Here is a 19,672-nt window from a genome sequence, read left to right as displayed (position 1 = left end):
TTCTTATTTATAAAGATGCAGAATCTAATTATTAACTTCAAGTATTAATAATAAACCCAGAGTGCCTGGAGCAATGGATTTGTACAATATTCTCATATACATAGCATAATAACTATTGATTTATATGCAGGAGATTTGGCAAGCTGACAGACAGTGCATAATATCTAGCTTTAGGCTATGTCACGAAATACAGATTGTGGGTGTGGATACTGTCCTAAGGCAGAGGCGAGAGGAGGCCAAATGATCTTACTTCACAATATTGCTAATAGCCAGAGATTATTAATGATGTTCTAGGGATATATCTTAATTAGCAAGCTATAGGACTGTGCAAAAAGAGATCTATCTAGGGTTCACATAAGGTAAAATATAAAAGATCACACCTTGGGAAATGCTGCATTGTAAGAAGCCATATTGTGAATTTAGCTAAGCTCCAGAACTATGAGGCTATGTGCACATGTTGCAGATTTGTCTGCAGAATTTTCTGCACAGAATCTGCATCTCTTGGCAGAAAACGCAGGTAAAAATCCATGCGTTTTTGATGTGTTTTTTTATGCGGATTTGTCTGCGTTTTTGTAGGCTACATAAAGATCTATTATTTAACAAAAAAAAGATTTGTGACGTCATTTCTTGTCCAACCTCTTCATTTACATACTCCATTGAAGAATAATGTTTACACACACAGCTAGATAGATGATAGATAGAACTATCTAATATCTATCTATCATCTATTATCCATCTATCTATATATTTATCTGTCTATCCATAGATATATCTATAGATACATCTATAGATCGATATATATTAGATATATGTATAGATAAATAATACCAAGACCGATATTTAGACAAACATAATAAAATGGTACATAAAGAGTTAAATAAAGACACACGCACACACACAAAATCTGCGTTAGGCCAGGGTCACACTTGCAAAAAACTCACACGAGTCTTGCACCTCAGAACTTGACACTGTGTTATGATCCGGTGACCTTGGAACCGCATGGAACTTTCTCTGAGTTGGTGGAAACTATAATGACCGCAAATCCTGAACTTAACTTCGCGACTAGAAGTAGCCGTGGGGTGTGCCTAACAAATCCTAGACACCTCGACACAGCCGGAGGACTAAATACCCCTATAGATGGAAATAGGAAATCTACCTTGCCTCAGAGCAGAACCCCAAAGGATAGGCAGCCCCCCACAAATATTGACTGTGAGTAGTAGAGGAAAAGACACACGCAGGCAGGAAACAGGATTTAGCAAAAGAGGCCACTCTAGCTAAAATAGGAAAGTATAGGACAGAATACTAAGCGGTCAGTATTAAAACCCTTCCAAAAATATCCACAGCAGAAAATACAAAAATTCCACCATCTAACTAAAGATGTGGAGCGTATATCTGCAACTCCAGAGAATCCAACAAGACTGAGAAAACACTGACACAATCTAAGCTGGACAAGAGAAAACAAATGAATAGCACAGAATTATTAAGCACACAGCATGTGTGCAACAGAAACAAAAACCAGACACTTATCTTTGCTGAATTGGCAGTAAGGCAGGAGGAACAGACAAAGATCAAAAACTTCCCAGAACCATGGACAACTGGCAAGGACTAACGAATCCTGCACACCTAAATATCCCAGTCAGAACTGCAATCAGCAGATACACCTGGCCAGGACTGCAACTCAGGGACAACTGCATTCCCACCTACAACCAGTGGAGGGAACCAAAAGCAGAATTCACAACACACTGCCACCGGCACTGGGACCGGCGCATTCAGCTACATAGAAATACATGCAGCCGCACACTCCAGTTCCGAGAGCCGGTGGCAGTGCTGGGTAAGGTATGACACTGGCCTTAAACGCAATATGTTTAATTTTTAAAAAAAAATTGAAAAAAAGTGGCAATTTTCTGCGCCAGAGAGGGAGAGCCAATGTTTATAGCCTTGGAAGGGGCTTAATACCCATGGATCTTCCCAGGCTATGAATCTCAGGCCACAGCTGTATATTTAGCCTTTACTGGCTATGAAAAATAGGGGGACCCCCCCAAAAACAATTACGTGGGTCCCCCATATAACTAATGGCCAGAAAGGCTGTGCAGACAGCTGTGAGGTTATAAACATAGCCTAGAGAGGGGCCATGGATATTGCCCCCCTCCCCGGCTACAAACACCAGCTCCCAGCCGCCCAAGAAATGGCGCATCTGCCAATTCCGGTATTCAGCCTCTCTCTTCCCACTGCCCTGTAGAAGTGGCATATGTGGGTAATAAGGGGTTAATGTCATCTTCGATTGTAAGGTGACATTAAGCCCGGTTAGTAATGGAGAGGCGTCAATAAGACACCTATACATTACTAATTCTATAGTAGTGAAAGAGTTAAAGACACAGCCAGAAAAAAGTATTTTTAATATTCTTAATTTTACCATACTTACAACCATGAAAACACAAAAAAGCACAGTAAAACCAAAAACACTCTGTTGCAAAAAAATCACAGTGGACAGCAAGTGCTAGTAAAAAGATGGAAAAAAAAGGGTATTTGGTTGATACTTTTTTTTGCAAAACATGTATATTAAGCCGCTCTACCAAACGTCAAGGTATACCCATATCAGAATAGCCCTAACTAATGTATGTAATCCCTATCTGATGTATTTAAAACCTGGTCATATGTACAATGAGCAGGATTCAGAAAAGGAATGTCCATGTGGACACGCTGGACAGAACGGCTCCTGTGCGCACCTCCCCAGTCTTGTGGACACAAGAAAACAATTATGTAATACCAGAACACATGAGCTGCGCGAACAGTGAACAAGCCCGTAGAAACATGTTCACAACATGTGAGAACATGTCTCTACGGGCTTGTTCACTGTGCACGCAGCTCATGTGTTCTGGTATTACATACTTTCAACCATGCCTAATTCCCCGAAGCCATCGATCACCCGCAAAAAAAACCCAAAAAACACAGTATACTCCCTGTTCTGACCCAGTCCAATTAATAACGAGTGTCCCATGATGATATCCCTTATAAAACATTGACCTCGAGTGATGTCACTGCTCTATAGGTCTCCAACGATGAACTGACAGGAGATAATGGCTCCTGCAGTGCATCGCTGAAGGGGTTACCTAAGTTCAGGCTCACTTTACGGCAATGCTGTTTGGGAATTTTCTCACACAACGTTGCCAGTGAGAATAAACTCAGGTGACCTCTCTCCCGGCAGCGGCGGAGGGATACATCGCAGAGGATTACCTCCGCCTGTAAGTTCATCGCGGAAGCCCTGTAGAGCACTGGCATCACCCGATGTCACTGTTCTACATGGTAGATTGTCGTGGGACACTCGTTATTATCTGGACTATGGCGGACAGGTAAGTATAGGTTGGTTTATTATGTTATTTTTTATTACAGGTGATCGAGGGCTTTGGGACTAGGCGATTGGTGAGTATGTACTGTATGTTATATGTTGTATGTACTGTCTGTAATGTAAGTCCTTTATGTCTGCAGTATGTTGGTTTTTTTTTTTGCATTGTCTGATGGGACTACTTTCCCATAATCGGCAATGCTGTCACTGTAAGCATTCATAGCCGGATGGGAGCAGTAGTCCCATCAGACAATGGCTGCTTACACAGACACGCACACACATACAGGGGCACACACAGACAAGCACATAGTCTCCGCCCACACACTTTCCTCCTCCCGATCTGCAGTGTTTCTCGCACCCACTTCCACAGCAAATTTACAGATCTTTTTTACACTTGCAGTTTTGGTACGAATGTGCCTGACTCAATGGAAGTCAATGGGTGCAGAAACGCTGCAGATCTCCAAAAGGATTTGACATGCTGCGGAAAATAAAATACTGCGGATCCGCATCAAAATCTGCAACGTGTGCACATAGCCTGAAACTTATCAAGAGCTGCTGATATATCTGCAGAATATATCGTATAGTGAACTAAATAGCCATTGGCAAACTCTCCTGGAAGGACTTTCTAGTTATGGTCGAAATTAAACTAGACCTTTGGAAGCCATAGAAACACCAAAGCAGCAATGCACAATCTAGACCAAGACCCTCAAGGATTACATGTGATTTATACTACTGAATTAAATGATGTGACAGTAGCCATGAGATTGCAGACTACCCTAGGCATAATCTGCAGCCTATTTGCAGATTACAGACTATATGGTTAAAGGGAATCTATCAGCAGGTTTCTCATGTTAACTGACTGACGCATGATGTAGGGAGATAAACCCTGATTCCAGTGATATATCACTTAGTTTACTGGGTGCAGCCGTTATGATACAGTCACTTTTTTCTAGCTCAGATCATGAGCTGGGTATTACCCCGCCTGTAATCACAGCTTTCTGTGTACATTGTATAGTGACCGAGAGCTGCTAATCAGTGCTGGAGGTGTGGCTGGACCAGGAGGCAACTTGTCCTATAGCAATAATAATGTCCTGCAGATAAAACACTGATTGTATTGAAATAGCAAAACACAGCCCAGTATGTAACACATCCCTGGAATTAGAGTCACTGCGCCTACATTATTGTGATCTCAGATTACATAGCAAAAACTTGCAGACAGATTGCTTTCAAGAGTTTGTAAAATGATGAAAGAAATTCCTATAATTGTGAATGTCATTAACACCAATTTATATTCAGTAAGCTATAAAAATATTTATAAGCTTTTCATAATTTTATTAAAACAGTGAGTTAAAACAGGATATATTTATAAAAACTTACGGTAGTTCCAACATAACAGCGTAGGAATTTAAAAAAAATAATACAACAGTAATTTAATTTGGGCAGCCAACAATCATATTATTTTTTGGTGAGCAACTCTCCGGTTCCATTGAGAAAACCTTGGTTGTGTAGCCATGTCGTTCAGAAGCCCATGCACGATCCAGGTCTACCAAACCCATGCAGTTCTTCCCTGCAAAAGAAGATATGAAGCCATTTATAACAAATAGACTTCCTTCTAGATTACCATAGTCTCAAATGGCTGTAATATCGGCAAAACACTGAACACGTGGACCATTGAGTGTAGTGTACCACCTCAATCATGGACCTATGGGCACTTTTTCTGGTGCTGTATAGTGGACTTCATTAGACAGAGATATTCCCCCAGTAAGGATGATCTTCTCTTTCAGTTCTGAAAGTGACAACAAATGGTCACAAATAGACACATCTAAGGTCCTCCCAAGTTGGTGGCACTGTCTCATAAACCCGGTCTCCTCTCTCGTCAAGCATGAGAAGCTGTAACGCAAGACCATCCCTGGCCATTCTAACTAGTATCTGAAATGCAACCCTCAGTGAGCACACACTCATTTGCTGAGCTTTTATTTAGGATGCATATAATGATATTTAAATAGCCAGAATGTTTGCTTTCTGCATTCTCGAAACAGAGAGCATGCATACTACAAGTAAGCGGCATAGCACAGGCATACCTATCAGCCTCCGCTCCGGAGGAAGCTGGACAGCTGTCTGATCCGCAAATCTACACAGCACCATGTGCTCCTGGAGAGAAGGAAAAGAACATCTACTTAGATCTGGATGAATGCAAATATAGATTTGTATTATAAAAGACACTGAAAAAAATTAATGGAAAATTAATTATAACAATCAGTTTAGACTAGATCTCAACTGGAAATAGTAGAAAGGTTTCCAAAAGTTCCTGTATTTTTGGAGGATACATAATTTCATCCACAGGTATATCGTCTTAAGTAATCACTTAAAGAAGCAATTACCCGCTTATAAAAAGGCACATAAAAGTCCACAAGAGCTCTTCTTTATTTCAATATTCCTCCAAAACATCCCTTAATAAGTGGGTGTTTGCATATGGCACCCAGTAGAATATGGGATGTCCATAGAAGCCCCACACACTGCTTTCATATCACAGCCTTGGAGTATTCACGTGGCCTTTTAAAAAGTTACATTCCCTAAGTAATATCTCTATTCTACACATGTTCTACCTAAACTTTTCTCTAAACTTGATATGCGTGTCTCGAAACAGAGAACTATTGCGCAACTCGGTAGACAAGCATGTAAAAACTGTATACGTTTGTTGGATGGTACCATATTTTTCGGACTATAAGACACCTTTTTACTCCAAAAATGTGGAGGAAAATCGGGGAGCGTCTTACAGTCCGGATGGACCTGTTTGTCTGTGGTGGAGAGGTGGGGGAGCAGCACCGGCAGAGCAGTGGGTCACAGGAGGAAAGAGCCGGCGGCTGCGGCTTACTCAAGTGCCCGCTGCTAAAGAGTAATGAATATTCACTACACTCCATGCCCATGGGTGTGGAGGGCAGTGAATATTCTTTTCACTTTAATCGCAGACACGCTTTTAGCTGATGCTGCCGGGCTTTCGCAAGTCCCCACTACTTAAGTCAATGAATATTCACTGCTCTCCACTCCCATTGGCGTGGAATGCAGTGAATATTCATTTCCTTTAGTAACGGGCACACATGAAAGCCCAGCAGTTGCAGGAAGCCGGTGGCTGGGGCTAACACTGTGCTCGCTATTAGAGAGCAATGAATACTCACTGCTCTCCACGTATATAGTCCCAGCGTGTGGAGCAATGAGTATTCCGGCAGCTGTCCTATGCTTGTAAGCAGTGCATCACGTCACTGCCATATGCTGCTTACAAGCATAAATCAGCTGCTGGCAACAGAACAAGATGCTGCGAGAAAGTGCAGGAAGGCAAGTATAATTGTTTGTGGGTTTATGTTGTTTTGATGGGGCCGTGCATACCAGGATGGGGTCCCTGCATACCAGGATAGGGATGAGGGGGCCATGCATGCCAGGATAAGGGCCAATCATACCAGGATAAAGATGGGGCCATTCATACCAGGACAGCGATTGGGGCCCTGCACACCAGGATAGGGATGAGGTGGACCATGCCTACCAGGATATGGATGAGGGAGCCATGCCTACCAGGATAGGGATAAGGGGGCCATGCCTACCAAGCTAGGGATAAGGGGGCCATGCCTACAAGGCTAGGGATAAGGGGCCCATGCCTACAAGGCTAGGGATAAGGGGCCCATGCCTACCAGTCTAGGGATAAGGGGGTCATGCCTACAAGTCTAGGGATAAGGGCCCATGCCTACCAGGCTAGGGATAAGGGGCCCATGCCTACCAGGCTAGGGATAAGGGGCCCATGCCTACCAGGCTAGGGATAAAGGGGCCGTGCATACCAAGATGGGGATGAGGGGGCCGTGAATAGCAGAATAGGGATGAGGGGGCCATGCATATTAGGATGGGGATGAGGGGGCCAGGCACGCCAGGATAGGGATGAGGGGGCTATGCACACCAGGATATGGATGAGGGGGCCATGCATACCAGGATGGGGATGAGGGGTGCCATGTATACCAGGATAGGGATGAGGGGGCCATGCATACCAAGATGGGGATGAGGGGACCATATATACCAGGATAGGGGATATTAAGTACAGAATTTACCATATTTTTTGCTTCAAATGATTTTTTCTTATTTCCTCCTATAAAACCTAGGTGCGTCTAATGGTCCATTGCTTCTTATAGTCCGAAAAATACAGTATTTGTTGCCCATACTCTCCCCTGTTAGTTTTTTCCTGGACGGCTGTACCACATTCTTCTGATAGATGACATCTGTTTGATATCCGTCAATCATAGGCTAATATGTTAAACAAAAAATATATGTTTCATGTATACCTTTTTTCAATGAATGGTATAGTGAACTGTCATCATGACACATTGTTTAAGGCTAGAGTTATAAGACAGTATATTCTCTTATCCGAGAGAATCGGGCCGATTATACTAATCATGCTCTGATCACCTTCTCCATTCTGTCAGTGGATAGAAATATAACTACACTCAGATGTCATCCGTGTGCAGTACAATGTTTTCCAGACTCATTGACATGCATGGCTGTGCGCGACCCGAATATTGGATGCAAATGCAAGTATACTGAGATGTTTTGGTGGGACAGACTCTGTCCAAGAAAAAAAATTGGATATATCTTTATAGTAAAACTTCTGAAGCACAATACACTAAGGCGCCACAAATTGATCACCGAGAGCAGATTCTTTATGTAAGGAAAGGTACACATTCCGCTAACACCAATTTGCTTTAGAATTGCACAAGAGAATTGTCTAGTCATTTATTTCAAAGGTTTGCAAAAAAAATGAAGAAATATTAGAGTTTTAAACTACTGTTGAAGTTTATCCATTACATTAAGGCCATGCAAAGGACAGAGAAGATCTGATATTTGCACCAGTTATTTCTGTTGGGCTCCTTTCTGTATATTTTTACTTAGAATTGATTATTTTTTTAAGTAAACCAATTAAGAAGAGATTTAAAATTCACTGTGAATTCCTTGCCACACTTCACTTTTGAAGTACTGGATTTCAGAGCAGGACTAAAGAAAAATCTTTAAACTGTGTAACTCCATCAAAGTAGGATTTAGCTCAGATAATTAATGGTCAAGAGGACTAAATCTGCTTGTTCAGCCAGGCTATTGCCTTGAATATTGGGCCTTCCGCCAATTATCAAGAATAAGTCCCTAAATAGACTATTAAAAGTACCACACATCCCTGCTGGCACTGGGGCTGCTTTGCTGCAGCTTGTGCAAACACATATCCCTCTCACATTCTCAGAAATGGCGGCTGAGGCCGAGCAATACAACAAATAAAACAGGAATGTGATTAGTCTAAACTTTTCAAATAAAATGTCTTTTATTCCATAGACCGGAAATTGAAGAAAAGAAAAATTGGCTGTAGTTGAAACGTGGCTCTTTACTCCATGACATAGTGGACTCAAATATTTGCACATTGTTGTTGTGGTCTTCAAAGCCAATGGTAGTGAGCTTTGTCTGGATCTAATGAAATGTCTAACACCAAAACTTGAACGATTAAGATATTTTGTATATTCATCATATATACCTATCTGGGGCACAAATATAGAGATAATGAGTTAAAGATAAATTAAAGGGAATCAATGAGTAGTATCAACCCTAAGCACTCTACTTCTTAATGTGTACATAAGCTGTTAAGATCTATGGTTGGGACATAGATCTCCAGAGCTTATTTTAAATGAAAGGAAAGTTCCTAGTGTGAGACATGTAGATCAGGAGACTAGCCTGTCAGTCATTACATGTCTCACACTGGTAACTCCTCCTTTCATTTAAAATAAGCACTGGAGGCAGATTCTCTGGGAGATTTATGTCCCAACCATAGATCTTAACCGCTCATTAACATATTAAGAAAAATGTGGATTTTTCAGGAATAAAATCACAGATATCAAGGTATCATGTTCTTCAGTTTCCTGTGACCTGCATGCAAGCATCTACGGCTTAAAGGGAACCTGTCACCCCCCCCAGACAGTTTGAACTAAAAGAGCCACCTTGTGCAGCACTAATGCTGCATTCTGTCAAGGTGGCTCTTTTAGTTCGGGTCCCTGCAAATGCTGAAATAATCACTTTTATAATTTGTCCCCGATACTTTGAAATAGACCTGGGGGCATGTCTTTTCCCCCAGACAGAAACCCCAGCCATCACTCAATACTCTGCGTGCCAGGCTCCGCCTCCTCTGCCTTAATTAACGTCCCACTGGTGCTCCCGGATTTACCGCCTTGACAGTGACCACCGGGCATGCGCAGTTTGTGCTGCCCTTCGAACTTAAAGCGCAGGCACCGGGGCCACAGCAGAACACACGGGCGACTGCTACGTGTTTACTTCCTTAAAATGGTCGCTGTTGCGGCTGCTGCTCCATCCGCGGAAGGTCGTCTGGGAAGCGAGGGACGCACCGTGTGGAATGCAAATAAAAATGTGTAACTTTCTGGATTTTTAAAGGGGCAAAAACAGAAATAATGATTTTGTCAATTTTTCATTAGGTTGGTCAATAGGTGGCTGCCAGCAAAAGCAATCTGTGAAAGACAAGTACAAGCCGTTTCAAGTGTCTTCCCAGAATATGCTGCCATGTGTATACAATTACATTATTTATGGCCATTATATCACTTATATTCTGTATTTTGCATCAGTTTTCCCCACTGCAGACTCAACCTCTATTTTTCAGCTGACTGAGTTACTGGGTGGAAAATAATTGCTGTGATGTCTCCAATACATAGCACACACAGACATGAGGCTTTTCTTATCTGCTATCATTATGCATCACATGTTCAAAAGCAGCATGGAGGACATTACTGTATATAGCAGTACTGAGCAGTGTAGCTGTGAATGCGTGGCGAAAACTAAAAAAACCCACAGGACCATGTGTTAATGTCTCTATGCTTCTATCCTACTTTGCTCCCCTCTCCATAGACTTTAATAAGCAGATGTGTTCTGACCCACCTCTTTCTCACTTTGATCCCCCTCCAGCTCCTCCTCTCTCCATAGACTTCAATAGGCAGATGTAATCTGACCCACCTCTTTCTGCCTTTGATCCCCCTCCAACTCCTCCTCTCTCCATAGATTTCAATAGACAGATGTAATCTGACCCACCTCTTTCTCACTTTGATCTCCCTCCAATTCCTCCTGTCCCCATAGATTTCAATTGACAGATGTAATCTGACCCACCTCTTTCTCACTTTGATCTCCCTCCAACTCCTCTCTCCAAAGACTTCAATAGACAGATGTAATCTGACCCACCCCTTTCTCACTTTGATTCCCCCTCCAACTCCTCTCTCCATAGACTTCAATAGACAGATGTAATCTGACCCACCCCTTTCTCACTTTGATTCCCCCTCCAACTCCTCCTGTCTCCATAGATTTCAATAGACAGATGTAATCTGACCCACCTCTTTCTCACTTTGCTCCCCCTCCAACTCCTCCTCTCTCCATTGACTTCAATAGGCAGATGTAATCAGATCCACCTCTTTCTTACTTTGGGCCTCCCTCCAACCTCCATAGACTTCAATAAGCAGATGTAACCTTATATACTGTGTATATATATATATATATATATATATATATATATATATATATATATAAAATCAGTCATGGCCAAAAGTATTGACACCCCTGCAATTCTGTCAGATAATACTCATTTTCTTCCTGAAAATGATTGCAAACACAAATTATTTGGTATTATTATCCTCATTTAATTTGTCTTAAATGAAAAAACACAAAAGAGAATGAAGCAAAAAGCAAAACATTGATCATTTCACACAAAACTCCAAAAATGGGCCAGACAAAAGTATTGGCACCCTCAGCCTAATAATTGGTTGCACAACCTTTAGCCAAAATAACTGCGACCAACCGCTTCCGGTAACCATCAATGAGTTTCTTACAATGCTCTGCTGGAATTTTAGACCATTCTTCTTTGACAAACTGCTCCAGGTCCCTGATATCTGAAGGGTGCCTTCTCCAAACTGCCATTTTTAGATATCTCCACAGGTGTTCTATGGGATTCAGGTCTGGACTCATTGCTGGCCACCTTAGAAGTCTCCAGTGCTTGCTCTCCAACCATTTTCTAGTGCTTTTTGAAGTGTGTTTTGGGTCATTGTCCTGCTGGAAGACACATGACCTCTGAGGGAGACCCAGCTTTCTCACACTGGGCCCTACATTATGCTGCAAAATTTGTTGGTAGTCTTCAGACTTCCTAATGCCATGCACACGGTCAAGCAGTCCAGTGCCAGAGGCCGCAAAGCAACCCCAAAACATCAGGGAACCTCCGCCATGTTTGACTGTAGGGACCGTGTTCTTTTCTTTGAATGCCTCTTTTTTTCTCTTGTAAACTCTATGTTGATGCCTTTGCCCAAAAAGCTCTACTTTTGTCTCATCAGACCAGAGAACATTCTTCCAAAACGTTTTAGGCCTTTTCAGGTACGTTTTGGCAAACTCCAGCCTGGCTTTTTTATGTCTCGGGGTAAGAAGTGGGGTCTTCCTGGGTCTCCTACCATACAGTCCCTTTTCATTCAGACGCCGACGGATAGTACGGGTTGACACTGTTGTACCCTTGGACTGCAGGGCAGCTTGAACTTGTTTGGATGTTAGTCGAGGTTCTTTATCCAACATCCGCACAGTCTTGCGTTGAAATCTCTTGTCAATTTTTCTTTTTTGTCCACATCTAGGGAGATTAGCCACAGTGCCATGGGCTTTAAACTTCTTGATGACACTGCGCACGGTAGACACAGGAACTTTAAGGTCTTTGGAGATGGACTTGTAGCCTTGAGATTGCTCATGCTTCCTCACAATTTGGTTTCTCAATTCCTCAGACAGTTCTTTGGTCTTCTTTCTTTTCTCCATGCTCAATGTGGTACACACAAGGACACAGAACAGAGGTTGAGTCAACTTTAATCCATGTCAACTGGCTGCAAGTGTGATTTAGTTATTGCCAACACCTGTTAGGTGCCACAGGTAAGTTACAGGTGCTGTTAATTACACAAATTAGAGAAGCATCACATGATTTTTCGAACAGTGACAATACTTTTGTCCACCCTCTTTTTTATGTTTGGTGTGGAATTATATCCAATTTGGCTTTAGGACAATTATTTTTGTCCTCCAAATTGAAAGCATATCGGTGGGGGTCTGGATCGCTCAAGCCCCTCCATGAAATGAGAAGCTCAGGAAGGGGGAGGGATGAGGAAGAATATACAACATACGGTATTTGCTACAGCCTGCACTGACACCGCTGCTGCCTCATCACTATCGAAGCTACCGCCTCACCAACACCGGAGCTACCGCCTCACCAACACTGGAGCTACCGCCTCACCAACACCGGAGCTCCTGCAACCCTCAACCTACTGTCTCCTTCCCCATAATCCTGTAGAATGTAAGCCCGCAAGGGCAGGGTCCTCGCCCCTCTGTATCAGTCCGTCATTGTTAGTTTGTTTACTGTATGTGATATTTGTAACTTGTATGTAACCCCTTCTCATGTACAGCACCATGGAATCAATGGTGCTATATAAATAAATAATAATAATAATCTATGCTTTCTACTGTATCAGTGCTTTTGCACAACTAACAGGGTTTTTTCAGTGATTGGTGGCGGGTCTCAGGGCCCGATCTCCCGCCGATCTACTTACAATTAATATAACAAAAAAAATGTAAAAAATAGCGTGAAAGGTTTAGCCACTCTTTACAACTTAAACATACAAAAGTTCCCAATTAATAATATGATTCGGAAACTTTATAATTGTTTATTCCTCACAACAAAACAAAACACTGAGGTTGGGCAACCAAAAGTAGCCATGAAGCTTTAGGTTCTTTTTAGTGTAGGTGTTGAAGTACTGGCTGTATGTTTGGAGTTCCTGGAGCTCTGCACTACAGCTGCAGGATCACCTAGGTTTAGGCGGTAACTACTTGGCTACACAGAAGTCTCAGATGCAGATCATATGAGAGCACTGTGAGAACACCGACCTAGCTGACTTACTAAGACAACTGCAAAATAGCTTACGCTGACTAAAGAGTTCCTCGTCTGAGAATTAATTAGACAGGAGGTCGGTGACCCTAGAAGAAAATGAAACCTCCCACACTACTTAAAGGGATTAACAAGAAGCCGACTTTGAGACTATATTGTTCCATTAATGATATGTCCAGGGAGGACTTCTGTTTATTAAGCTGCTGCCCTGTAATAGAGACTTGACTGGGAGATACATTATTAACTAGATAATTTAAACATCTAAATCAGATCCCTGGCCTCAATCACTGAAATATAAATAAATCAGAGGATGGAAAGAAATACCTACTATATTTCTCTGTATAAATGCTAGAGGGATCTTTTTTCTTCCTTTTCTCTTTAAGACCTACTTATTACCCCCTAGCCTCTTTAACTAATGTGTAAACTATAAACCCGACCACAAATGTAGACTTGAACATGGATTAAAAAAAGGGGATCTCTATATTCTCCATAGATTTCCATGGAGCGAATTAAATGCTCTCCTCAAACCTCACAACTGCCATGGGGAGACAGCGTTATTGGAAGCAAGTGGAACTCTGTCTCCATTGCGGTCCCTGGGCAGCATCACTTTACAGTATAATACTCCATTCATAAGACTCTTTGCAATCCAACAGTCACTATATACAAACTATGACGCGTATAATGAGATAGAGAGGAAGATACCTTGTAGGACAGTACACTCTGGAAGCGGCAACTGCAAGTAAACAGAAGAAGAATTGATGGTTGCTGGATCAGTAATTACATCTATTGTAATACGATAGGATAAAGATTCCTACGTGTTAATGGAGGAGGTATCTCTGTAATGAGTCATTGCAGCCAGTATGAAAATTATTTTAACCACTTCATGACCGGAGGTATTTTTGGTTTTGCATTTTCGTTTTTTGCTCCCCTGCTTCCCAGAGCCATAACTTTTTTATTTTTCTGTGGCCAAGTGAGAGCTTCTTTTTCTGCGGGACGAGTTGTACTTTTGAACGACACCACTGATTTTAACATATCGTGTCCTGGAAAACGAAAAAAAATTCCAAGTGCGGTGAAATTGCAGAAAAAAAGTGCAATCCCACACTTGTTTTTGTTTTGCTTTTTTACTAGCTTCACTAAAATGCTAACACTGACCATTATGAATCTCCAGGTCATTACGAGTTCATAGACACCAAACATGTCTAGGTTCTTTTTTATCTTGTGCCATTTTCCGATACCCATAGTGTCTCAATTATTCGTGATCTGGGGATGGGTTGAAAGCTTATTTTTTGCATGCCAAGCTGACGTTTTTAATGATACCATGTTGGTGCAGATACGATCTTTTCATCGCCCGTTACTTTTAATGCAATGTTGCGAAGACCAAAAAAACGTAATTCTGGCATTTTGACTTTTTTTCTCGTTACGCCATTTAGCGATCAGTTTAATCCTTTTTTTATTGATAGATCGGGCGATTCTGAAAATGAGGATACCAAATATGTGTGTTTGATTTTTTTCATTGTTTTATTTTGAATAGTGCGAAAGGGGAGTTATTTGAACTTTTATTTTTTTTATAAACATTTTTTTTCACTTTTGGCATGCTTCAATAGTGTCCATGGTAGACTAGAAGTTGCCATAACCCAATCAGCTCTGCTACATGCAGGCGATGATCAGATCGCCTGAATGTAGCAGAATAACTCACTTGTGAGTATAATAAATGGTAATTTTGTGCTATGCAGAGGAGCTTGTGGATATACTTACAGCATACTAGAATGCTGTAAAAGTAGCCTTAAATATGGTGGCCGTACTTTACATTGGGAAAATCTGGTGACAGGTTCCCTGTAAGAGATTAGGGTAACTGGGTGCAACAAATATGGCATTTTAACTAATGGACTTTCATTCAGCTCAGAAAGAAACTACTGTATACCTCGACCTGGCCTCTATGTCCAGATAACGTCTCATAATGCTGCTCCTGATCGCCACCAAACTCCTCAAACAACATGTCCATGATGAACTTTCTTCCCACCTCTCTTCTAACTCACAGCTTGACAACCTACAGTCTGGCTTCTGTCCACACCATTCCACCAAAACTGGCCTGACCAAAATGACTAACTACTTACTTATTGCCAAAGTTAACAGTTAATTCTGTATACTCATCCTTCCAGAACTATCCACTGCCTTCGACACAGTTGATCACTCCCACCTACTACAAATTCTCACTTACCTTAGCGTCAAAGACCTTCCCCTCTCCTGCATCTCCTCATACCTTTCTAGATGCACACTTAGCGACTCCCACACTTCCTCTTCATCCCGCCCTCCCTCTGTTGCTGTCCCTCAAGGTTCTGTCCTGGGGCCCCTACTCTTTTCCATCTATACCTCTGGCCTGGGAAAACTTAAAGTCCCATGACTTCCATTATGCTGATGAAACTCAGAACTAAATATCTTGGCTAGACATCACTTACCTGCTGTACAGAATCCCAGAGGGTCTATTAGCCATATCCTCCTTCTCCTCTCGCTTCCTAAAACTCAAGGTGGACATAACTGAACTCATCATGTTTACTCCATCTCACCTAACTACGCAGTCTGATCTATCACAATTAAAGACACCACGATTTCTGCAGTACTGATAGTCTGCTCCCTTGGAGTGACCCTCGACTCTGCCCTATCCGTGAAACCGCCCATCCAAGCTCTTGCAACCTCCAACTCAAAAATATTTCCAGAATCAGTCCTTTCCTCAATCCTGAGTCTACTAAAATGTTAGTGCATGCCCTCAATCTCCCGCCTCGACTACTGCAATATCCTCCTCTGTGGCCTCCCTGCTTACACTCTCACATCTCTCCAGTCTGTCCTTAACTTTGCTGCCCAAGTAATCCACCTCTCTTCATGCTACTCCTCTGCTTCTCCCCTCTGCATATCCTTTCATTGGCTATAAATTCCCCAATGTATCCAATTCAAACTACTAACTCTAACCTACAACACCGTCCATAATCTTTCTCCTCTGTATAACTCTGAACTAATCTCCCAATATCTTTTAACAAGCAACCTCTGGTCCTCCCAAGACCTCCTCCTTTCCTCCACAGTCAAATGTTCCTCATCCAATCGCATTTCAGACTTCTGAGTATCCCCCATCCTCTGGAATTCTGTGCCGCAACACATCCGATTATCAGCCACACTCAGAACTATCAGACGGAACTTGAAACCATATCATTTCAAGACAGCTTATAGCCTGCAATGACCTACCTCATCACTATCAAAGTTTCCGCAACCCCCTAACCCATTGTCTCCTTCCCCATTATTCTGTAGACTGTAAGCCAGCAAGGGAAGGGACCTCTCCTTTCTGTACCAGTCTGTCATTGTTAGTTCATTGTTGTTCACTGAAATTTATATTGTATTTTGTATGTAACCCTTTATCATGTATGGCACCATGGAATAAGTGGTGCTCTAACAATAAGTAATAATAAAAATAAAATCGGTAATAACAGTTCTAAAATGTCGAGCGATCCAAAACTGATTATAAAAACGGGACACCAGCAGCATACAATCACTATTTTTTTAAAATGTCTTTATTGAGATTATACATGAAATTATTGAAATAATTGAAATAATGTACAATAAAGTAGATAAATTTATTTTACCTTTGTGGAAATGTGGTCTTGACAGTATTCTGGATAAAGCCATAGCAGCATGGGCAGATGACGAATGCTGCTCTAGCAATGATGCAGTGCTCTATCACCATATCTGTCGCCACTCCGCATGCATGTAGTGCTACCTACAAAGGGCACATTCCGGGATAAAAATGCATTGGTTACAAGGAGAATTATAGCACAAACCGGCAAAAGTAAAATATATATCCACAAAAAACGATGTACCCACACTATAAAGTAATTCCATTAATGTGGTCCACGGCATAATTATTAAGAGAGACAAAGTGTAAAATGTATGTTTGTCATGCTTATTCAGGGGTAATTCTGAACAAAGCCTGCCAATAATGACTACCATGCTCCAGCAGTCCCCTCCTGCTTCCTCTAGACTACACACAGATACAATATTAATATTGAAGAATAGGACTGCCAATAGGCGCTTTATTCGATCAAGCAGCAGAGAAAATAATATCTTTCTCAAGTACACTAATCCCTGCAAGAAAACCAAGTGTTATAAATGATAAGCATTCCTAATTTACAAGACCAGACCCAAATTCTGAAGAATCCATTTTTTATACTGTGTATCTATGTACACATTTAAGCAAACACCCGGTCTGGGACATGTGAAATACAGGCTTTCCACATTCATCAACCTACTCAAGGATATCTCTTGAACAATACCTTCCAGACTTTACAAATCGCACTTCCAGGGAAGAAAAATCCCTGTCTAGAAAAGAATACCTACTGGGTGCAACGGTTGTGAAAAAGGCCTAGTTGGCCGAAATGCGGAGACATTCAAAGGTAGCTCTTATTTTTTGAACTTTAATAAAGAAATCTTGTTTGCATTCAAAAGCAGTGTGCAATTGATATTTATTCTACATGGTCTACGAGGGATCTCACCAATCTCCTCAATTGGCACCTCCACTAGTGAAACTCAGAGTACACGCAATATCTATTTTTCTTAATTCTCAAACATCCTTCCCATGTCAGGGAGTCATGTGTGTGTAAAGGTACCTTCACACATAACGATATCGTTAACGATATCGTTGCTTTTTGTGACGTAGCAACGATATCGTTAAGGAAATCGTTATGTGTGACAGCGACCAACGATCAGGCCCCCTGCTGGGAGATCGTTGGTCGCTGAACAAAGTCCAAAACTTTATTTCGTCGCTGGATCTCCCGTGGACATCGCTGGATCGGCGTGTGTGACACCGATCCAGCGATGTCTTCACTGGTAACCAGGGTAAACATCGGGTAACTAAGCGCAGGGCCGCGCTTAGTAACCCGATGTTTACCCTGGTTACCAGCGTAAAAGTAAAAAAAAAAAAACACTACATACTTACCTACCGCTGTCTGTCCCCGGCGCTGTGCTCTGAACTCCTCCTGTACTGGCTGTGAGCGTCGGTCAGCCGGAAAGCAGAGCGGTGACGTCACCGCTCTGCTTTCCGGCCGCTGTGCTCACAGCCAGTACAGGAGGAGTGCAGAGAAGCAGAGCGCCGGGGACAGACAGCGGTAGGTAAGTATGTAGTGTTTGTTTTTTTTACTTTTACGCTGGTAACCATGGTAAACATCGGGTTACTAAGAGCGGCCCTGCGCTTAGTAACCCGATGTTTACCCTGGTTACCCGGGGACTTCGGAATCGTTGGTCGCTGGAGAGCTGTCTGTGTGACAGCTCTCCAGCGACCAAACAGCGACGCTGCAGCGATCCGGATCGTTGTCGGTATCGCTGCAGCGTCGCTTAATGTGAAGGGGCCTTTAGTTAAATATAAAAACAAAACTTGTCCAACACAACCTAACAGACTTAAAGGGATTATCCAGGATTTTTTTTCTTGCTCTTCCGGGCTATTCTGCTGACGGGGTGTGACTGCAGATGTCGTGCTGATTGACAGTTGGCTCCCCGCAGTTATGCACTAAAATATATGCAAACATTGAATATGTGAAGTTTAAACTACTTTACTGGCATTTTCTAGATTCACATACACTACCGGTCAACAGTACAGAGATCAGACACAACTGATCATGCAATAGTTTTCCTTGTTCTTATTGGACTGTGCACACTGTAGACTTAGACTGAAGGTAGCAATGTTACAAACTGACGCGTGTGAAACAAACCAGAATGTATGTTAACTCTTAGATTCCTCTTAGTACTCCCATTTTAGTCTGATGAAGGTTTTACACATCCTTGGCATTCTCTTAAGCCGCTTCATCAGGTTGAAATCTAGAATAGCTTTCAATGATCAGGTATGCTTTTATCAAGAGTTCATTTGGGGAATACTCAGCCTTCAAAAAGTTTTTGCAACCATCAGGTGTGCTTTGCAGAGGCAGGTATGAATACCTTTAATTGATATGATGAAACTGGTTCTCATGAGGATCGTTTCAGGAAAAGAAGACCAAGAATTATGCTGCAGACGAAGTTTATCAAAGTTTATTCCAAATCCAAGACACATCACAATCACTTTTGTTGCAAAAGGACAATCACCCAAAACAGCTCCAGGTGAGGGATTAACTTCTGCGTCAGATGACATGGCCTCAACAATCATCCAATCTCAACCCAGCTGAGATTGTTCTGGATAAGTTGGATCACAGAGTGAAGGCAAAATGGCCAACAAATGCTCAGCTCCTCTGTGAACGCCTTCAAGACTGTTGGAAATCCATTCCAGGTGACACCCTAATAGAGCTGCTTAAGAGAAAGTCAAGGGTGTGTAAAGCTGTCAGCAGTGTAAAATC

The 19,672-nt window shown here is 42.1% G+C and overlaps 1 protein-coding gene across 3 annotated transcripts in view; it reads right to left on the bottom strand.

The window, feature by feature from the left end:
• Positions 1-4,660: 4,660 nt before the first annotated feature.
• The window catches only part of GSTCD (glutathione S-transferase C-terminal domain containing), a 197,938-nt gene continuing 182,926 nt past the window's right edge, over positions 4,661-19,672 (bottom strand). For all 3 annotated transcript variants that reach the window (XM_069743705.1, XM_069743704.1, XM_069743706.1), the window contains exons 9-12: positions 16,940-17,073; positions 14,013-14,043; positions 5,425-5,494; positions 4,661-4,910 (exon numbers count right to left, since the gene is read on the bottom strand). In XM_069743705.1, coding sequence (XP_069599806.1) covers positions 4,774-4,910; positions 5,425-5,494; positions 14,013-14,043; positions 16,940-17,073 — 372 coding nt within the window. In that variant the 3' untranslated portion in view covers positions 4,661-4,773. The remainder of the gene's footprint in view (positions 4,911-5,424; positions 5,495-14,012; positions 14,044-16,939; positions 17,074-19,672) is intronic.

The sequence above is a fragment of the Ranitomeya imitator genome, chromosome 1, assembly GCF_032444005.1.
Source record: "Ranitomeya imitator isolate aRanImi1 chromosome 1, aRanImi1.pri, whole genome shotgun sequence".
Classification (NCBI taxonomy): domain Eukaryota; kingdom Metazoa; phylum Chordata; class Amphibia; order Anura; family Dendrobatidae; genus Ranitomeya; species Ranitomeya imitator.
The sequence above is the reverse complement of the archived record's forward strand: the minus strand, read 5'-3'. Positions and strand labels throughout refer to the sequence as shown.